Source organism: Electrona antarctica (assembly GCF_951216825.1).
Source record: "Electrona antarctica genome assembly, chromosome: 2".
NCBI lineage: Eukaryota > Metazoa > Chordata > Actinopteri > Myctophiformes > Myctophidae > Electrona > Electrona antarctica.
Window position 1 is genome coordinate 57,106,827 of NC_136807.1, and position 20,739 is coordinate 57,127,565.

At 43.1% G+C, this 20,739-nt stretch overlaps 2 protein-coding genes across 2 annotated transcripts in view; both read right to left on the minus strand.

Moving 5' to 3' along the window:
• LOC306934229 (chymotrypsinogen A-like) overlaps nucleotides 1-20,739 on the minus strand; it is a gene marked incomplete at its 3' end in the record, with an annotated part of 117,750 nt that overhangs the window by 43,263 nt on the left and 53,748 nt on the right. The window lies entirely within an intron of this gene.
• Nucleotides 6,309-10,556, minus strand: LOC306940051 (scavenger receptor cysteine-rich type 1 protein M130-like). The gene is made up of 8 exons (XM_079524986.1): nucleotides 10,428-10,556; nucleotides 10,025-10,327; nucleotides 9,703-9,735; nucleotides 9,286-9,588; nucleotides 8,564-8,869; nucleotides 8,159-8,455; nucleotides 7,011-7,316; nucleotides 6,309-6,912 (listed from the first exon to the last, which is right to left on the minus strand). Exons 1-8 carry the CDS (start codon nucleotides 10,540-10,542, stop codon nucleotides 6,605-6,607), a joined length of 1,971 nt encoding a protein of 656 aa, XP_079381112.1. The 5' UTR covers nucleotides 10,543-10,556; the 3' UTR covers nucleotides 6,309-6,604.

The window sequence follows — 20,739 nt, forward strand, 5'->3', positions numbered from 1 at the left end:
CATTTAATTGCACTAAATACATTACAACTTCATTATGTAGGCAGTAATTTATTGGACTGCTGTTTCTGTTAACGTCCGTATTGTGAGCAGAGCTTGTAGATTGGCTACTTTTGGTAATTCTTTACCAAAAGTACCCGATCTACAAGCTCACAACACGGACGTCGCGTTGCTTATAGATCGGCTATTTTTACCGTATCCCCCCCCCCCCCCCCCAGGATTAGCGGGGGTTCATAATCATGCTGCTGATATTTTCATATTGTCAAGGTGGTGCACTGTTTTCATATTGCTGGATAATGGATATAATATTAATTTATTGATAATAATCATAGGCCTATGTTATTTTAAATTAATAACCTTTTTATCATCATTTCAGCAACAGCGTTTTGACTGGTTTTTTGTAGTCAGTTGATTCTTCATATCCAATTGAGTGAAACGGCCGGGATGATTTGTTTATTTTTCATACAGTTCTTTATGAGGCGATCTGAAAAAACCCTATGGGGATTACAATGCAAATAAAAAGTACATGAACCCGCAGACCTATAGCGCCCTCTACCGATATTGACGTCAGAGTCGGTGCTCCCCATACAGGGAGTATTGTCCGAATTAATCACTATTTGAGTCCACTGAGTCTGGGTCCCCGTATGGGGAGTAGGGAGTAGGGAACAACCCTAGCAATTCGAACGCAGCCCAGGAGAGCAGACTCACTGCCTTCACACTGGAACTCTTTGGTTGACATTGGAGCCTTCACTTCCCCATAGATCGCCCCCTGGAGGACTGAAGGAGCACCACAGCCAAGCTCCCTACAAACCACCTCTGCATCCTTCTGGTCAAAGTCTCCTTCACACACTGAGACCCACGACTGTGTAGACTTCACCTCCACTCTGCCTGAACATGAACTAGACCCATTCACCAACCTTACAGACTCTGGAGAGAGAGAGAGAGAGAGAGAGAGAGAGAGAGAGAGAGAGAGAGAGTATAATTTAGATACAATTATGTTGTCATTTAACAAAAGTTAAAAAAGAAAATACATGGGAATAGTGAAATTAACTTCTAACACAATTTACAATTTAGGCAATCCAGAGCAATTTACATTTAAGCAAGACCAAAAACATGGCGATACATCATATACATAAAATAGTCATCATGAATCATACGTAAGATAAGAACGTAACAGTGGAATATGTATCTATATAATGAAATGCATATGCATACAGTATATAGTGCTATGTAATGCTATCGCCATGCCTTTGGTTGCTTTGAATGCCAGCATCTGAGTTTTGTAATACAGAACAACTGAACCTATGCATACACGCAAGCCATACACACACTTGCGTGCGCACGACATACAGTATGCACGTGTGCGCACAGCCCCGCGCACACACACACGCACGCACGCACGCACGCACACACACACACACACACACACACACACACACAATGGAGGGATTCGATATTAGTGCTTTAAATAAACTAAATAAGATGGGGGACATTTCTTAATCATTTAAGCCTTTAAATCAAATAACTTCTTGACTAGACAATTAAACCTAATGGTCACAAGATTATAGGAACATTACAATCACAGAGATTTGTGGAGAATTAAGGCAGAATGAGACCTCTGAGCTGTGAATGTTCTGCAACATTTGTCAAGCCAAATCAGCTCCAATTCGGAGCGCATGCTCTTTTATCAAATGGACGTCGCATTGCGGGTGGTTTGAGGAGGCGCATAAGATAGCAATTATAGGGAGAGTCCATCAACATGCCTACAGACCCACCTCCACCCGCAAATAAAGATGTCGGCATAATGTATAGTGCGTATAGTGGCCGCAAGATACCATTTACGCATAATGGAAGCTCCTAATTGCGCAATTCACAAATAATAGTTAATGCTTGCGGGTAAGGCTAGCTCTGGTCCATAGCTCTAATGCGTTGCATTTAGACCTAGGCCTATGTTACTCTCAACTTCCGCCGCTCGCATGAATGCAGACCAGCCTCTCCTCTTTAGAGTAAACAAAAAGTATGTTTTTGCTACTCACCAAAACAAATAGCTAGGCGGGAAATTGCTGTTTTCAATACATGTTCAGTTGGTGATAAAAGCATGACATTTGGCACAGATGACCTTCATATGACCCTAATCGATAATCAACCTCGGGCCACGCAGAATTTCAAAATGTTCAAGGTGGCCCGCGAGTTTCAAAATTGGCTGCAACTGGACATACGTTTTGGACTATATCACTTCACTGGGGCTGTAAATATTTGTATTTCCCCTCATTTTGATAAGAGAATATGTTCTCGAGGTATTTCTACCAAGTACGATATGAAAAGTAACATGAGGTTCCAATATGGTGGCATGTTTTCCAATATGGCTGCCAATAAACTGCATAAATGTACATCTGCTCATGGTTAATGCACAGTTGGTGATACAAACATGATATTTGGCACAGATCACCTGTATGACACCCTAATTCATTATCAACCTTGGGCCATGCAGAATTCCTAATTTTTTCAAGATGGCCGGCAGTTTTCAAAATCCCTGCAACTGGACCTACGTTTTGGACAATATCACTTTGCTGGGGCTAAATTTTAATTTTGATATAAGAGAATATGTTCTGGAGGTATTTCTACCAAAAATAACATTACGTTCCAATATGGTGGCATGTTTTCCAATATGGCTGCCGATAAATTGCATAACTGTACTACTCATGGTTAATCCACAGTTGGTGATACAAGCATGACATTTGGCACAGATCACCTTTATACCACCCTGATTGGTAATCAACCTCGGGCCATGCATAATTCCTCCATTTTTCAAGATGGCCGACAGGTTTCGCCAGTTAAAATGGCTTCAACTGGGCCTACGTTTTGGACTATCCTTTTGCTGAGACTGTAATTTTCTTTTATTTCCCCCTCATTTTGATATAAGACAATATGTTCTGGAGGTATTTCTACGAAGTAAGACATTATTTCTACCAAAAATAACATTAGGTTCCAATATGGTGGCATGTTTTCCAATATGGCTGCCGATAAATTGCATGAATGTACATCTGCTCATGGATAATACACAGTTGGTGATGCAAGCATGAAATATGGCACAGATCACCTTTATACCACCCTAATTGGTAATCAACCTCATGCCATGCAGAATTCCACAATTTGTGAAGATGGCTGACAGGTTTAAAAAATCCCAAAAGCCCAATTGACAAGTTTTTATTGTGCTATTGCAGTACCAGGGCACACTGGTTGACACTATAGCTGTGATACTCAGCATGGGGTTCAATGCTAATACATTTTCTAGTTTCCTAAATGCTGTTTAGCTTGCCCCAAATTAAAGTTAAACAGCCGCACCTGAATTGACAAGATGTGCCAGCGCGGGAGAGCCAAGCCAAGGAAGACAGGGCTTTAGTCTTTCGGAAGGTGTACAGGTAATCTTACTTGGTAGAATTCCTCCAGAACATCTCTTATATCAAAATGAGGGGGTAATTAAAAAATACAGCCCCCATTTCAACTGGCGAAAACTGGCGTCCATCTTGAAAAATTGAGGAATTCTGCGTGGCCCGAGGTTGATTACCAATTAGGGTGGTATAAAGGTGATTTGTGCCAAATGACATGCTTGTATCACCAACTGTGGATTAACCATGAGCAGGTGTACATTTATGCAGTTTATTGGCAGCCATATTGGAAAACATGCCGCCATATTGAAACCTAAAGTTATTTTGATCTTATTTGGTAGAAATACCTCCAGAATATATCAAAATGATGGTGAAATCAAAGATTTACAGTCCTAGCAAAGTGATATAGTCCAAAACGTATAGGTCCAATTGCAAACTGGCGGCCATCTTGAAAAATGGTGGAATTCTGCGTGGCCCGAGGTTGATTATCAATTAGGGTCATATGAAGGGCATCTGTGCCAAATTTCATGCTTTTATCACCAACTGAACTGTCACGTCAATTTCCCGCCTAGCTAAAAGGCGGGTTGTGTCATTAGAAAGCCTACTTTCCTTAGTGGACTCACTCTGAGCCCCCCACCACAAGTATAAACTGTACTTTTTGGCCAAAAGGAATTTTGTTTCCACCGGAAAAAAAATACTTTGTTACTCCACTGCGCCTTCTACCGATATTGCCCAGATAATTGCCTCATAGAGAATATTTTTCCTCCGGTGAAAAAAAAATCCCTTTCTTATTTACGCTAAAGAGGAGAGGCTGGTCTGCATTCATGCGAGCGGCGGAAGTTGAGTGTAACATAACTCTAAATTAAACGCATTAGAGCTATGGATCAGAGCTAGGGTAAGGCATGTACGATAGAGCCCTGTGTTTACTAAATGTGTAAATTGTAGGCCTACATATAAGACAAAAGATTACTGTCCTTGTTTTAGCCATTGTTCATTACCTGAACAGATCACCTCTAGTCTGTCTTCTGTTGACATCTTTATTATGTCATCATTGAGAGCTAATTATACCAGTTATAGGCTACCCTGATGTCATATGCTGCTACGATACATACGCATACGCAAAGTAACCACAGTATACCGCTAATCAACTTACAAATTACATATACATATACATAGAGGCATTTCCTTTAATCCACCCGACACTGATCGACATATACGTCACCAGTACTTGCGCACTAGTAGGCCATTTATGGCCTACTTGTGTGCAACAAGCAAGTAGGCACTCGCCAGAGTGCAGTTCTAGTTACTTGCGCAAGCAGAGCGCGCAAGTACTAGTTTCGCCCTATGATGCGTATGCACCGTCCCAGCAAATGACGTAATGACTACTGACTACTGAGCTAGCTATATCAGATATACCCTGACGTAATTTGCTTAATATTTGCTTAATTACATCATCATTGAGAGCTAGTGATCATTGAGAGGTACCTATACGAGTTATACCCTGACGTAATTTGCTGGGACGGTGCATACGCATCAAGAGTAATAATAATAATAATAATAAAACTTTATTTGTATAGCACCTTTCATGACATGAAATGCAGCTCAAAGTGCTTTACACAAAAAAGAAAAGAAAGGCAAGGCATAAACAATACAGTGAGGACATGAATAATTTTTTTTTAAAAAGACAGATAAATCAATTAAAAGCAAGGGTGTAAAAGTGGGTCTTGAGCTGAGCTTTAAAAATGTCTACAGAGGCTGCCTGTCGAAGGTACAGTGGGAGTTTGTTCCACGCCGTTGGCCCGTAGAAGCAAAAAGCTGCTTCCCCGTATTTTTTAGTTGCCATTTTTTTAGGCAAAGCGAGCAGGCCAGCAGTGGAAGACCTTAGGGGGCGGTTTGGGACATATTTCGGCAGGCAGTCATGTAGGTAGGAAGGTGCGAGACCATTGAGAGCTTTATAAACAAGTAAAATAATTTTAAAATCAATCCTAAAAACAACCGGAAGCCAGTGCAATGAGGCCAAGACTGGAGTAATATGTTCTCTCATCTTAGTTCTAGTTAAGACTCTGGCTGCTGCATTTTGGACAAGTTTGGACAAGAGTAACCACAGTATACCGCTAATCAACTTACAAATTACATATACCTATACATAGGAACATTACCTCTAATCTCCCCGACACTAAAACATATCGTCATTACGTCACCATCAAAAACCAATTACATTCTGGCATTGGGTCCTTTAATCCACATCTTTATTACGTCATCATTGAGAGCTAGTGATCATTGAGAGCTACCTATACCAGTTATACCCTGACGTCATTTGCTGGGACGGTGCATACGCATCAAGAGTAACCACAGTATACCGCTAATCAACTTACAAATTACATATACATAGGAACATCACCTCTAATCTTCCCGACACTAAAACATATCGTCATTACGTCACCATCAAAAAACAATTACAGTCTGGCATTGGGTCCTTTAATCCACATCTTTATTACGTCATCATTGAGAGCTAGTCATCATTGAGAGCTATAATGATATACCCTGATGTCATATGCTGGGACGATGCATACGCATCAAAAGTAACCACAGTATACCACTAATCAACTTACAAATTACATATACATAGAGGCATTTCCTGTAATCCATTCCACCCGACATTGATCGAGATATACGTCACCATCGAAGGCATTGGGTCCTATAATCCACATCTTTATTACGTCATCATTGAGAGCTAGTCATCATTGAGAGCTAGCTATACCAGTTATACCCTGACGTCATATGCTGGGACAGTGCATACGCATCAAAAGTAACCACAGTAGGCTATACCGCTAATCAACTTACAAATTACATATACATATACATAGAGGCATTTCCTTTAATCCACCCGACACTAATCGAGATATACGTCACCATCAAAGGCATTGGGTCCTTTAATCCACATCTTTATTACGATATACATCATAATACTACTTTAAAAAAAATAGCTAAACCTAATAATTCAATATTTCAACCGTTCTTTCAAAGAGAAGCTGAGATTTGACAGTTTGTAGCGGTCGATAGTACTTGCACGCTCTGCTTGCGCACTAGTAGGTGTGCAACAAGCAAGTAGGCACTCGACAGAGTGCAGTTCTAGTTTTATTATGGTGAAATAAGATGTTAATCTTTAATGAGTTGCTTTCTATCCTAGAGACTATAGATTACAATCATTGTTCAAGTCATTGTTTGTCACCTGAACAGATCACCTCTATTCTGGAGATAGATGTACTATCCCACTTTAATATACACTCCCTCAGCGAAGCATCAGATGACTCACAAGAAGATCTGATCAACCATACAGATTGAAGATCTCCAGAATTTATTTCTTTTGATGAATCAAGAGAGCCACAGTTCAGATGTCTACACACTGTGCCTGCTGTCCGCTGGTTCCACTGATAATCATCCACTGTTCTCCACTTTCCCTGGTGATGCAGCTCGAATATACCATTACAGTGACTGGTTCCGCCCACCAACCTGACATCAGTAGCTGTACAGATACATTTGAATAAGCGGTTAAAAATTCATACTTTTATTGTAAACTAATAGTCCAAACCTCAAGTGTATTTTTTTTTGTATTTGTTTTACCTGAGCAGGTGAGTCCAACAGTCTTTTCAGGTGAGCAGGTGTTTCTAGTTGAGTCTGAGGTTCTACAGTCCTGGAGAGCAGTCTCATTGCCTTCACACTGGAACTCTTTGGTCGACATTGAAGCCTTCCCTTCTCCATAGAGCGCCGCCTGGAGGACTGAAGGAGCCCCACAGTCAAGCTGCCTACAGAACACCTCTGCATCCTGCTGGTCAAAGTCGTCTTCACACACTGAGACCCACGACTGAGTAGACTTCACCTCCACTCTGCCTGAACACAAACTGGACCCATTCACCAACCTTACAGACTCTGGAGAGAGAGAGAGAGAGAGAGAGAGAGAGAGAGAGAGAGAGAGAGAGAGAGACAGAGACAGACAGACAGATTAGAGAGTTCTTTGGGAAGCATAAGGTTTAACTTTACAACCCCTAAGCCTAACCACTAAATTGTATTCCTTCCTAACCCTAACACCAACCCAAATATTTTCCTAATTTTAAACTTTAAGTTAACTCCCTGTCCTTCTTTGTGTGTGTGTGTGTGTGTGCGCGTGCGTGCGTGCGTGCGTGCGCGTGCGTGCGTGTCCATCCGTGGGCAGCTGTCCGGCCCTGTTGTCCCAATCAACTTCACACTCCCTGAATGCCAGAGCAGAACATCCCCAACTATTTCACTTGGGCCTGTCACAGCGTCACCAGGAGGCTGATTGTTGCTATTAACATAATTATTTATTGATATTACTCAGACAGATTTTGTCCAAACGTCACACTGATGATTGGAACAAAATGCCTCAAATAATAGACACAGCTTCCGATTGCCGCGTACATTTGCACACATTATTCCCACTAGGCGGGTAAGTCATGCAACCCTTTTCAAAGTGTCATGGTATAGCACCACTGGATGGCTGGAAAATGGAAAATAAGAGTTTCCATAGGTTTATGTGCATGCATAAACTTTCCTTAACGAATATCTGGTTTCAGTATTTAAATATAATTTATTTTATTTTATCTATTATTAAGGTTATTGTAGCCATCAATTTGTATTGGGGGTGGGGCGGGGGTCACGAGACATGGCCAAAGCATTTACAGGGGGTCCCCAGCCAAAAAGTTTCGGGACCCCTGGTATAGATTACTGTCATTGTTGAGGTCATTGTTGGTTACCTGAACAGATCACCTCTATTCTGCCTTCTTTTACTTCATTTGGCCTATATGATCCCTTACACTCCCTCAGTGAAGATTCGGATCCAACACAGGAAGATTCCAGCCACCATACAGCTTGCTTTGAACGAGTAAACTTTTTTGTTGAAACAGGAGAGCCACAGTCCAGCTCCCTACACAGTACAGTTGCGAACCTCATGTTCCAATAGTTCAAATCAATTGGTCTCCAATCTCCATTATTTTTCATCTCCACTGTGCCAGCACAGTGACTGGTTCCTCCCACCAACCTGACTTCAGGGTCTGTACAGAGACAAAATACAAGAGCATAAGCAGTAGCATACAAAATAAAATAAAATACATTTTAAATTGGATGAATGTAAAATAATCCAATCACAGTTTGTCTTTTACCTGAGCAGGTGAGTCCAACGGTCTTGTCAGGTGAGCACGTGTTTCTAGTTGAGTCTGAGGTTTTACAGTCCTGGAGATCAGATTCACTGCCTTCACACTGAAACTCTTTGGTCGACCTTGGAGCCCACCCTTCTCCATAGAGCGCCCCCTGGAGGACTGAAGGAACCCCACAGTCAAGCTGCCGACAGACCACCTCTGCATCCTGCTGGTCAAAATCACCTTCACACACTGGGATCCATGACTGATTAGACTTCACCTCCACTCTGCCTGAACACAAATTAGGCCCACGCACCAATTTGACAGACCCTGAAGAGAGATAGAGAGGGCGGGATACAATTTAATCTATACAGAATTGACATATTTACACTATCCACACACAAACTCATTGCCTGCCAATGACAACTTTTTTCCCAGTGTCTCTCGCTGCCGAGGACGACTTTTACCACTTGTTGAGCTTTTTATCAATTCAGAAAGAGATCGCTGATAGCCAACGTATATCAGCGTCCCCATCGCTAGGTAGCGCTCGGCTCGGCTTTACCCGATTTAGCTTCCGGTTCATTTTTGGGGTCTTCAGAATAAAACATCGGGCTGCAGCCGTGCCAGGGAACGAACTACAGACTGAATCAATACTGGCAGTACATTTGTTTAAAAATCAGCACAAATTATCATATTTCGACACACTCATTAAGAACATACAGACAATCACTGTCATTTGTTGTTACCTGAACAGGTCAACTCCAGTGTGTTGTCAGCAGTATTATAAGTCAAACTTCCACACTGCCTCAGTAACGATTCAGATCCAGAACATTCCCAATGTATTATGAGCCACCATGCAGGTGCATAATAAGATCCATAAATCATTTTAGTTGAAACAGGAGTACCACAGCCCAGCTGTCTACACGCTACAGTTGATAACTTCTGCTCCCAGCGACTAGGATTTACTGGATACCACTCGTCCTCGTATTTCACCTCCAATGTACCAGTACACTTTCTGCTTCCTCCCACCAACCTGAGATCATCAACCTCTGTACAGAGACAATAGAATAGACAGCAACAAGAAAAGTAATATCTATGTACTTTGATAAAAAACGTTTAAGGCTACAATCTGATGTTTAGTTGTTTGAGTTGTGTTTGTTCACCTGTTGTGTGGCGTGTTGGTTGAACATGGAGAGCTGAAGAGACAAAAGATTAAATTAATTAGTTTCAGTGTAACAGAGTACATGGATATCTTCTCTAGCAGTACAGAGGATAGAGGATTAGCGTAAAGAAGAAAGAAAGAAAGGAAGAAAGAAATAAAGAGTAAAAGGTGCAGAAATACTGTAACATATACAGTGTACACTGGTATTTTCTAAGGTACCGTACCACACAGTAAAACGTAATACCATACCATCAATACTTGTGATAGATAGGAGTAGAAGATAAAATAAGATTACTGTCATTGGTGAAGTGATTGTTTGTTACCTGAACAGACCACTTCCAGTCTGTGGCGAGTGTCTGACTTAGACAACGTCGTTCCACACTCCCTCAGAGAAGATTCAGATCCATCGCAGTTCGATATCATCCTCCGTGCAGGTTCAAGTGGATGACCATAACCCCTTTGTGTTGAAACAGCAGAGCCACAGTTCAGCTGTCTACACACTACAATTGCTGCCTCCAGTTTCCAGCCATAATGCTCATCGACTGGGATCCACTCTCCCTGGTGTTTCATCTCCAGTGTACCATTACAGTTACTTGTTCCTCCCACCAACCTGATGTCTTCAGGCTCTGCACACAGACAAGAGACAAACAGCACAAAATAAGTAATATGATGTTGATTCTAACATAATAAACCGAACCTAAAGTGTAGTTAGTTGTTGTTTTTTACCTGAGCAGGTGAGTCCAACAGTCTTAGGTGAGCAGGTGTTTCTAGTTGAGTCTGAGGTTCTACAGTCCAGGAGAGCAGACTCACTGCCTTCACACTGGAACTCTTTGGTTGACATTGGAGCCTTCCCTTCTCCATAGAGCGCCCCCTGGAGGACTGAAGGAGCACCACAGCCAAGCTCCCTACAGACCACCTCTGCATCCTGCTGGTCAAAGTCTCCTTCACACACTGAGACCCACGACTGAGTAGACTTCACCTCCACTCTGCCTGAACATGAACTAGACCCATTCACCAACCTTACAGACTCTGGAGAGAGAGAGAGAGAGAGAGAGAGAGAGAGAGAGAGAGAGAGAGAGAGAGAGAGAGAGAGAGAGAGAGAGAGAAATAATAATTTAGATACAATTATGTTGTCATTAAACATGACAATAGTTATGTCATAAGAAAAAAAGTTAAAAAAGAAAATACATGGGAATAGTGAAATTAACTTCTAACACAATTTACAATTTAGGCATTTAGCAGACGCTCTTAATCCAGAGCAATTTACATTTAAGCAAGACTAAAAACATGGCGATACATCATATACATAAAATAGTCATCATGAATCATACGTAAGCTAAGAACGTAACAGTGGAATATCTATATAATGAAATGCATATGCATACAGTATATAGTGCTATGTAATGCTATCTAAGTTACATAAGTTGAGCCTTTGCATTCGCCTGTAAGGTCGTCGGGGCTATAGAGCGTCGCAGTCCCGCCCCCTTTCATGACGACGGCAGGCCCAGGAAATGAATCCCAATGCATTTTTCCCATAGACATTTCTAAAAGTTTTTTTTTTTTTTAAAGACCTTTTAAGCGTCGTACGAAGCCAACTCCACCCGCAAATAAAGATGTCGGCATAATGTATAGTGCGTATAGTGGCCGCAAGATACCATTTACGCATAATGGAAGCTCCTAATTGCGCAATTCACGGATAATAGTTAATGCTTGCGGGTAAGGCTAGCTCTGGTCCACAGCTCTAATGCGTTGCATTTAGACCTAGGCCTATGTTACTCTCAACTTCCGCCGCTCGCATGAATGCAGACCAGCTTCTCCTCTTTAACGTAAATAAAAATAATGTTTTTGCTACTCACCAAAACAAAGGCGGGTTGTGTCATTAGAAAGCCTACTTTCCTTAGTGGATGCACTCTGAGCCCCCCACCACACGTATAAACTGTACTTTTTGGCAAAAAGGGATTTTGTTTCCATCGGAAAAAAAATACTTGTAGTTACTCCACTGCGCCTTCTACCGATATTGCCCAGATAATGGCCTCATAGAGAATATTTTTCCTCCGGTGAAAAAAGAATCCCTTTCTGGCCAAAATGTACAGTTTATACTGTACTTGTTTTGGTGAGTAGAAAAAACGTTATTTTTATTTACGCTAAAGAGGAGAGGCTGGTCTGCATTAATGTGAGCGGCGGAAGTTGAGAGTAACATAGCTCTAAATGAAACGCATTAGAGCTATGGATCAGAGCTAGGGTAAGGCATGGTATACGATAGAGCCCTTTGTTTGCTAAATGTGTAAATTGTAGGCCTACATATAAGACATGAAAAAAGATTACTGTCCTTGTTTTAGCCATTGTTCATTACCTGAACAGATCACCTCTAGTCTGTCTCTAGTTGACTTAGACCTCTTTGTTCCACACTCGCTCAGTGAAGATTCAGAACCAACACAAGAAGGACTTATCATCCATACATCTTGCCATGAACCATAACTTGTTTCTATTGAAACAGCAGAGCCACAGTCCAGCTGTCTACACACTACAGATGCTGACTTCAAGTTCCACCAGCTCATCCGCATTAGTCTCCACTCTTCCTCGTGTTTTATCTCCACTCTACCAGCACAGTGACTGGTTCCTTCCACCAACCTGACAACAGGCTCTGTACAGAGAGAAGAGAATAAGCAGTACAAAAACAGAAAGTTTACATTGACTGTAAAATAACAATCCAAACCTGAAGTGTGTGTGTATATATATATATATATATATCACTCATTCTTGAGATGAGGGACAAAAGTGGAAAAAAACATGTCCCACACATAAGAGCCTTATTTATGTTCAAAATAAATTAATTCATAAAAATAAAAGCACTTGCAAAGTTAAATGTAATACAGTTGTGTATTCTTATGCCATTCATTTCATTATATATTTTTCCATATGCCATCTAAATTAGTTAAAAGCAGGCACTGTACCCAAAAAGGCCTGTATTTAGCCTGTCCCCAGCAAGTTGTCACAATTTCAAACTGCCAAAAAAGTGTCTAATACTGTCACAATCACATAAATATACATACTAAATGAAAGTAGATTGTCAACAACATATCAAACAATATACACAGTTAATTTTAATTTATATTTTAAATATCTCATATCACGTGTGTCCCACGTCTCCGTCAACTCCGTCAGGTTTTTTGAAAGTCTTAAATTAATCAGAAAATATTGTCGACAGATTTAGCCTGAAGACTCCTTTTCCAAGTCCTGTTTATATTTGTTGCAACAGTGGAACACCTGGTCTGACAAGCATTCAATTGTTTGATATTTTAAACAAACAATGTTGATATCAATGTGGTCACAGCTTTTACATGTCAACTCCGTCAGGACATTATTATGATCTTTGTTAAGAATTCCAAAATAATGTTTAGTATTTTAGTTTAGGGTTAGGTTTAGCTAACAACTGAAGAAAAACTAAATGGATAAATTGTACTACAGAGGGTTAAGATGAAAACAAATGCCATTTTGTCAACTCTGTCAGACGTCAACTCCATCAGGTTTTGTGTCTGACGGAGTTGACATGTATCTGACGGAGTTGACAAAAGTGTTCCCAAAACAATAAAATGATAGTTTTTGAATAATGGGAAGTATTCTAATTTGGCAGACAGTTAGAGAATGCCTTAAGGAACATTTTTGGCTAAAGGGCCATCACAGATTTGTCTCGTGGTGACCATGGCAGCCATCTTCCAAAATGGCCGCCACCTGATGTTATTTTACAATAACTCAAGTTCTACACCACCTAGGATCTTGATTCTGGTGACTAATATTACATGTTCAAGGATGAGGGATACAGTGGTACAATTTAGATTTTCCCTATGACCATGGCAGCCATTTTACAAAATGGCCGCCACCTGCTGTTATTTTACAATAACTCAAGTTTTAGACCACCTAGGATCTTGATTCTGGTAACTAATCATACATTTTAAAAGATGAGGAATACAGTGGTACTATTTAAATTGGTCCTGTGACCATGCCAGCCATTGTTTTTCAAAATGGCCACCAACCTGCTGTTATTTTACCAATAATTCAAGTTATAGACCACCTAGGATCTTGATTCTGGTGACTAATCAATGTAATCATACATTTTAAAAGATGAGGAATACAGTGGTACTATTTAGATTTGTCCTGTGACCATGGAAGCCATTGTTTTTCAAAATGGCCACCAACCTGCTGTTATTTTACCAATAACTCAAGTTTTAGACCACCAAGGATCTTGGATCTGGCGACTAATCATTACATTTTCAAGGAAGAACTTTCTCTGGGAGGGGTCAGGGCTTATTTCAGGTGCAGGTTGAGTTGCTACTGACAGGACATTACAGTAGGTGGGCTTTATGGCCTTTGACTTGTCCCTTTCAGGCACAGACGCACAGTTTGACTTCACTGGCCACTGCAGGGAACTGTGGGGGAGAAACTTTGGTCTCTTGACACCCCGATTAGGTTCAGGGGTTTTTTGGTAGAGACTTGCCTTTCATGACATCGTTGCTGCAGCAGTTGATCTCCTTACTGCGAGCGGTGGCACACTCTGGGTCTCTTGGGCGTTGTATCTTGGTGGCCTCCTGCCAGTGTTTCTCCGTCCTCATGAGCTCTGTGTTCTGGGGCTCTTACATTGTCTTGGCTGGAGATTGCTTTCCTGCAGGGTCCTGCCCAGTCTTGTGCAGATGGCTGCTGGCCCACCTGGAGGCCCCAACCTCAATTGTTCGGTTGGTGTGATTAGGTGGGGTGGTCTTCCCCAATCAGGATGAGGGGTTTGACCCTTTCAAACCGTTGTAGCGGCAGTCTGGCCAAGTGTCTGTATTTAGTTGTGAGGCTAGATACAGGATACGATTGCTCACCCAGCCCCAGGTGACTTGAGGTGAAGGCTCCTTTGATTTGGTAACATTGCTTTGGTTGACATGCTGGGGACACAGAGAACGACACTGATGCCTTCAGTGTCTGCACATCCTGCCTGATAGTTCTGAAGGCAGATTTTTAGGTTTTCCGTTGAGGCAGAGTCTTTCGCTCACTGTTCACCTCAAGCAGGACTTCAAGGTGTTTGCCTTTGCACAGGCTATATGGCTAGGACTCGTGTTTCAACCACTCCGAGAACTCCAACAGGGTGTTGGTTGCTCCTGGGCCGCAGAGCATTGTGCGGCGGAATTCAACCCTTATCTCTGGTGGCAGCTTGTTGAGGAGTCGTGCAACTTGTGAGCCGCATCTAAGTGCTGTGTCTCCCTCTGGGCCTAGGGTTGTTAGCATGCCCACCAGCGACTGTACTTGAAGCGCAAACTTCTCAAAGGCCACCCCATCGCCTCGACAGATGTTGGCTGCCTCCAAGACACTTGCTATTAACACTAATTCGTGGGGCTGTCCAAACTTGTTGTTTAGGTGTCACCCGGATCTCTGTTGGTGAAGTCGGGTCTATAGGTGGTCTAGAACATTATTAGAACGTTATTTAGTATGGGGATATTAATAAAATCTGGTAATAAATTCCTTACCAAGAATTTTCTTCACCAATGTGTTTGGAAGGGTGTCTACTAACATATCCCACATTGCTTTATATTCAACCACCCTAGGAGAACTTTTGACAGCTGCTGAAAGTTGGGGTACCATCAAAAACCAATATAAGGCAAAATGTTCATTATGCTTATAGCATGTGACATGTCAAACTAGGGGGTTTTCATGATTCTGAATGCATTCCAAGCATTAGCTATGCACGAAAAACACTCATTGGGCTGAAAACGGCCATAGCCGTCATCACAAATGTGATTAGGTCAGCACATTTGGGCACATTTGGGCAAGTGGATATGGCCGAATTTAGCCCAAGGAGTTTGACCCCTAGTTTGGCCATAGAACCCCTAGTTTGGCCATAGCCACTTGCCCAAATGTGCCCAAATGTGCTTACCTCATCACATCTGTGATGATGGCTATGGCCGTTTTTAGCCCAAGGAGTGTTTTTCGTGCAAAACTAATGCTTGGAATGGATTCAGAATCATGAAAACCCCCTCGTTTGACATGCCACATGCTACTTAAAGCATAATGAAAATTAGAACATTTAGCCTTATATTGGTTGTTGATGGTACCCAACTTTCAGCAGCTGTCAAAAATTCCCCTAGGGTGGTTCAATAGAAACCAATGTGGGATATGTTAGTAGACACCTTTACAAACAAGAAAATTCTTGGTAAGAAATGTATTCCCAGATTTGACATTCTGATAATATTCCCTGACTAATTGGTAAAATAATAGCAGGTCCGCCATTTTTGAAAATGGTTGCCATTGTCACAGGATAAATCTAAATAGTACTACTGTATTCCTCATCCTTGACAATGTAGTATTAGTCACCAGAATCAAGATCCTAGGTGGTGTAGAACTTGAGTTATTGGGAAATAACAGAAAGTTGGCGGCCATTTTGAAAAATGTCTACCATGGTCACAGGACAAATCTAAATAGTACCAATGTATCCCACATCCTTGAAAATGTATGATTAGTCACCAGAATCAAGATCCTAGGTGGTGTAGAACTTGAGTTATTGTAAAGTAACAGCAGGTGGCGGCCATTTTGAAAAATGGCTTCCATGGTCACAGGGCAAATCTAAATAGTACCACTGTATTCCTCATCCTTGAAAATGTGGGATTAGTTACCAGAATCAAGATCCTAGGTGGTCTAGAACCTAAATCAGTTCAACTTGTCAACTCCGTCAGATGACCGTCAACTCCGTCAGACGTTGGTCACATGATTTTTTTGTTAATTTCCAAAGAAATAGATGATTCAATGTCAAATATTTTGTGCTTATGTATTGAAACACCAACTGAAATACTACTTAATGATGCTTTTTATTTTTTTTAACATTGTTTTTATGTTATAATATTGAAAGTAAAGGTTGAAAATGAAGGATTTGAGAAATGGGATATTTCATAATAGTATGATATTGGAATAAAACAATATTAAATTAATTGTATTACTTAACTTGACTACTAAAAGCCATTATAAGATAACTGAGGACTTTATAGTATTGTTGAAATTATCAAATTAAAATAAAAGGGATTTTAGTGTGTCTGACAGAGTTGACATAAATCAGTTATAAAGTGCATAAATGTCCCATTTTAGAAATAAATGTTATGCAAAAAACCTGTTCCTTCTCAAGATTGGTAGTTGAGACCTGTGTCTACAAATAAATCCATTTCATTTTAATGGTTCTTAAAATAAAAAAAAATCTGATTTGAAAAAGGTTTTGTCCCTTATTGTTTTGTACCTTATCTCAAGAATGAGTGATATTCTTCCATCACAAATCAGACAGGCAACAAGTAAATCAGATTTTAAAAATAAATTCAAGAAATAATATATATATATATATATATATATATATATATATATATATATATATATATATATATATCCAGGGTCGGATTAGCGTGCCAGGCAACAATACAAAACATAAGAACAGATTCAATAAAACTTCTGTAAAAAAGAGTCATCATTACAGACGAGACATTAAAAGAACGCATTTTCCTCAGAAAAAAAGACGCTGCTGGACTTAGTTTTGATGTAGAGGCAACATGAGAATCAAAGCAGAGTTTGTTGTCAAGGACGACACCCAAGTATTTATAGCTCTCTACAACTTCAATTTCTGTGCCCTTAACGGGTACGTAACACAAGGGGACATGCTGTAGGCCAATCAGAGGCGTGACTCCCTCTTTCCCAACGTAACACAAGGGGACATTCTGTAGGCCAACCAATCAACAAGTCAGTGCTGTTTGAACCAACACATGGGCACGACGTCAACATATGGATGTACTCAAGAAAGACACAGGAGCTCAAAGCACCAACAAACTGGCCAGATGTATGGAGAACCAGGATGACTGGAAGAACTGGTCAGATGTATGGAGAACCATCTGGGATGACTGGAAGAACTGACCAGATGTATGGAGAACCATCTGGGATGACTGGAAGAACTGACCAGATGTATGGAGAACCAGGATGACTGAACCTCATTTTAGCTCGCTAGCATTGACACTAATTATTTAGTATCTAAGATCTGCGCAAGCCGGATGTGCATCCAGCGTGCAACACATTACAACGAAGTAGATCCGGGTCAGCAGTCTAGCGTCGGCTCTGCGTCCACCAGGTGGCAGTGTTTGTGTTAACATCAACAGGAGTACCCTCAATACCCTGTATGAGGGAATGCCAAGGGTGAGCCAGAAAGTAATGCAGAGAATGATACTTGCAGGTCACGAGGACGTCAACAAGTCAGTGCTGTTTGAACCAACACATGGGCACCGGGCACGAGGACGTCAACTAGTCAGTGCTGTTTGAACCAACACATGGGCACCGGTCACGAGGACGTCAACAAGTCAGTGCTGTTTGAACCAACACACGGGCACCGGGCACGAGGACGTCAACAAGTCAGTGCTGTTTGAACCAACACATGGGCACCGGTCACGAGGACGTCAACAAGTCAGTGCTGTTTGAACCAAAACACGGGCACCGGGCACGAGGACGTCAACAAGTCAGTGCTGTTTGAACCAACACACAGGCACCGTGCACGAGGACGTCAACAAGTCAGTGCTGTTTGAACCAACACACGGGCACCGTGCACGAGGACGTCAACAAGTCAGTGCTGTTTGAACCAACACACGGGCACCGTGCACGAGGACGTCAACAAGTCAGTGGTTTGAACCAACACACGGGCACCGTGCACGAGGACGTCAACAAGTCAGTGCTGTTTGAACCAACACACGGGCACCGGTCACGAGGACGTCAACCAGTCAGTGCTGTTTGAACCAACACATGGGAACCGGGCACATACCAGCAGTACCATGGTGGTACCATGACCAGCAGTACCATGGTGGTACCATGACCAGCAGTACCATGGTGGTACCATGACCAGCAGTACCATGGTGGTACCATGACCAGCGACACAAATCCACTGAACGCTAGAAGGGGTCAAAGCGCCGCTAGCCTGGCCCAGCCAGCGTGCTTTGTGGTCTAGAGGAGCGGGTAGCCTGGCCCAGCCAGTGTGCTTTGTGGTCTAGAGGGGCGGGTAGCCTGGCCCAGCCAGCGTGCTTTCTGGTCTAGAGGAGCGGGTAGCCTGGCCCAGCCAACGTGCTTTGTGGTCTAGAGGGGCGGGTAGCCTGGCCCAGCCAGCGTGCTTTCTGGTCTAGAGGGGCGGGTAGCCTGGCCCAGCCAGCGTGCTTTCTGGTCTAGAGGGGTGGGTAGCCTGGCCCACAGCCATCTAATAGAAGAGTTGCGATATCGAGGGGGCAGAAACCGAGCGCTCGAGCGCTGTTCATGCAGCCTGAACTGAGACAAGCTGGAGTTTGAAATACATTGTTTTCAACGAGGGCGGCGCAAATATCAGCAATTTTAGGCATGTGTGCAACATGCCTAAAATAAAGTATCGTACAGTAACAAATGCACGTTAAGACGAAAGTTCAACTGGGAGATGGAACAAGCCATCACCCAAACTCAGTTCCCTTAATTCAACTCATTGGGCCCTGCTCCAATCAGATCTGCTCCAATCAGATCTGCTCCAATCGGCCCTGCTCCAATCAGATCTGATCCAATCAGATCTGCTCCAATCAGATCTGCTCCAATCGGCCCTGCTCCAATCAGATCTGCTCCAATCAGATATGCGCATCTCACGCCTGTGCTCCTTCAAAGGATGCCTCCTCCTTCCATGTCTCACTCGTGCAATCTGTTCAGGTCCCCTGGGGACCCCCCTGGGGACCCCCGGAAATGCTTTGGCCATGTATCGTGACCCACGCCCCGCCCCACCCCAATACAAACTGACTCCTTCCCCACTCTGGAGGCGAGGAGAGAGGAGGCCACTCTAAGGGAATTCAATCCCAGAGGGAGGGCTCGTCAGCAAGCACCTGGTGCTCGCTTACCACGGAGCCCGGCCGGGCACAGCCCGAAGAAGCAACGTGGGCACATCTTCTCCGCCACGTGGGCCAGACGGGTGGCAGTGACACTGGAGTGTTTGGACGGACCAGACCCGGGCAGCAGAGGCTGACTTTGGGGACGTGGAACGTCACTACACTGGTGGGGAAAGAACCGGACCTGGTGCGGGAGGCTGAGCGCTACAGGTTAGACCTGGTGGGGCTCACCTCCACACACAGTAAGGATTCTGGAACCAAACCCTTGGACAAGGGGTACACCTTGTTCTTTTCTGGAGTTGCCCAGGGTGTGAGGGCTCAGGCGGGTGTGGGGATACTCACAAGCCCCCGGTTGAGTGCCAGTACGTTGGAGTTTACCCCGGTGGACAAGAGGGTCGCTTCCCTCCGCCTTAGGGTTGGAGGGGGGAATACTCTGACTGTCGTTTGTGCGTACGCACCGAACAAGAGTTCAGAGTATCCGGCCTTCATGGATACCCTACATGGGGTCCTGAATGGGGCACCTGTGGGGGATTCCATAGTCTTACTGGGGGACTTCAACGCACACGTGGGCAATGACAGAGACACTTGGGCTTTGAGGAACTCCTAAACCCAATATCATCAGACCCACCCTCCCTGACAGAAGCAGAGCCTGAGGATGATGGGGGATCGTGGTCAATCTCCCGGAAGGAAGTCACTGAGGTAGTTAAGCAGCTCCACAGTGGCAAAGCTCCGGGGGTTGATGAGATTCGTCCAGAAATGCTGAAGGCCCTGGGTGTTGAGGGGCTGTCTTGGTTGATACGCCTTTTCAACATTGCGTGGAAGTCTGGGGCAGTGCCGAGGGAGTGGCAGACCGGGGTGGTGATCCCACTGTTTAAAAAGGGGGATCAGAGGGTGTGTGCCAATTACGGAGGTATCACATTACTCAGCCTCCCTGGGAAAGTCTACGCCAAGGTGCTGGAAAGGAGGGTTCGGCCGATAGTCGAACCTCAGATTCAGGAGGAGCAATGTGGATTCCGTCCTGGCCGTGGAACAACTGACCAGATCTTTACTCTTGCAGGAAACCTGGAGAAGGCCTGGAGTATGCATATCCGGTCTACTGTACATGTGTTTTGTGGATTTGGAGAAGGCATATGACCGGGTCCCCCGGGAGGTCCTGT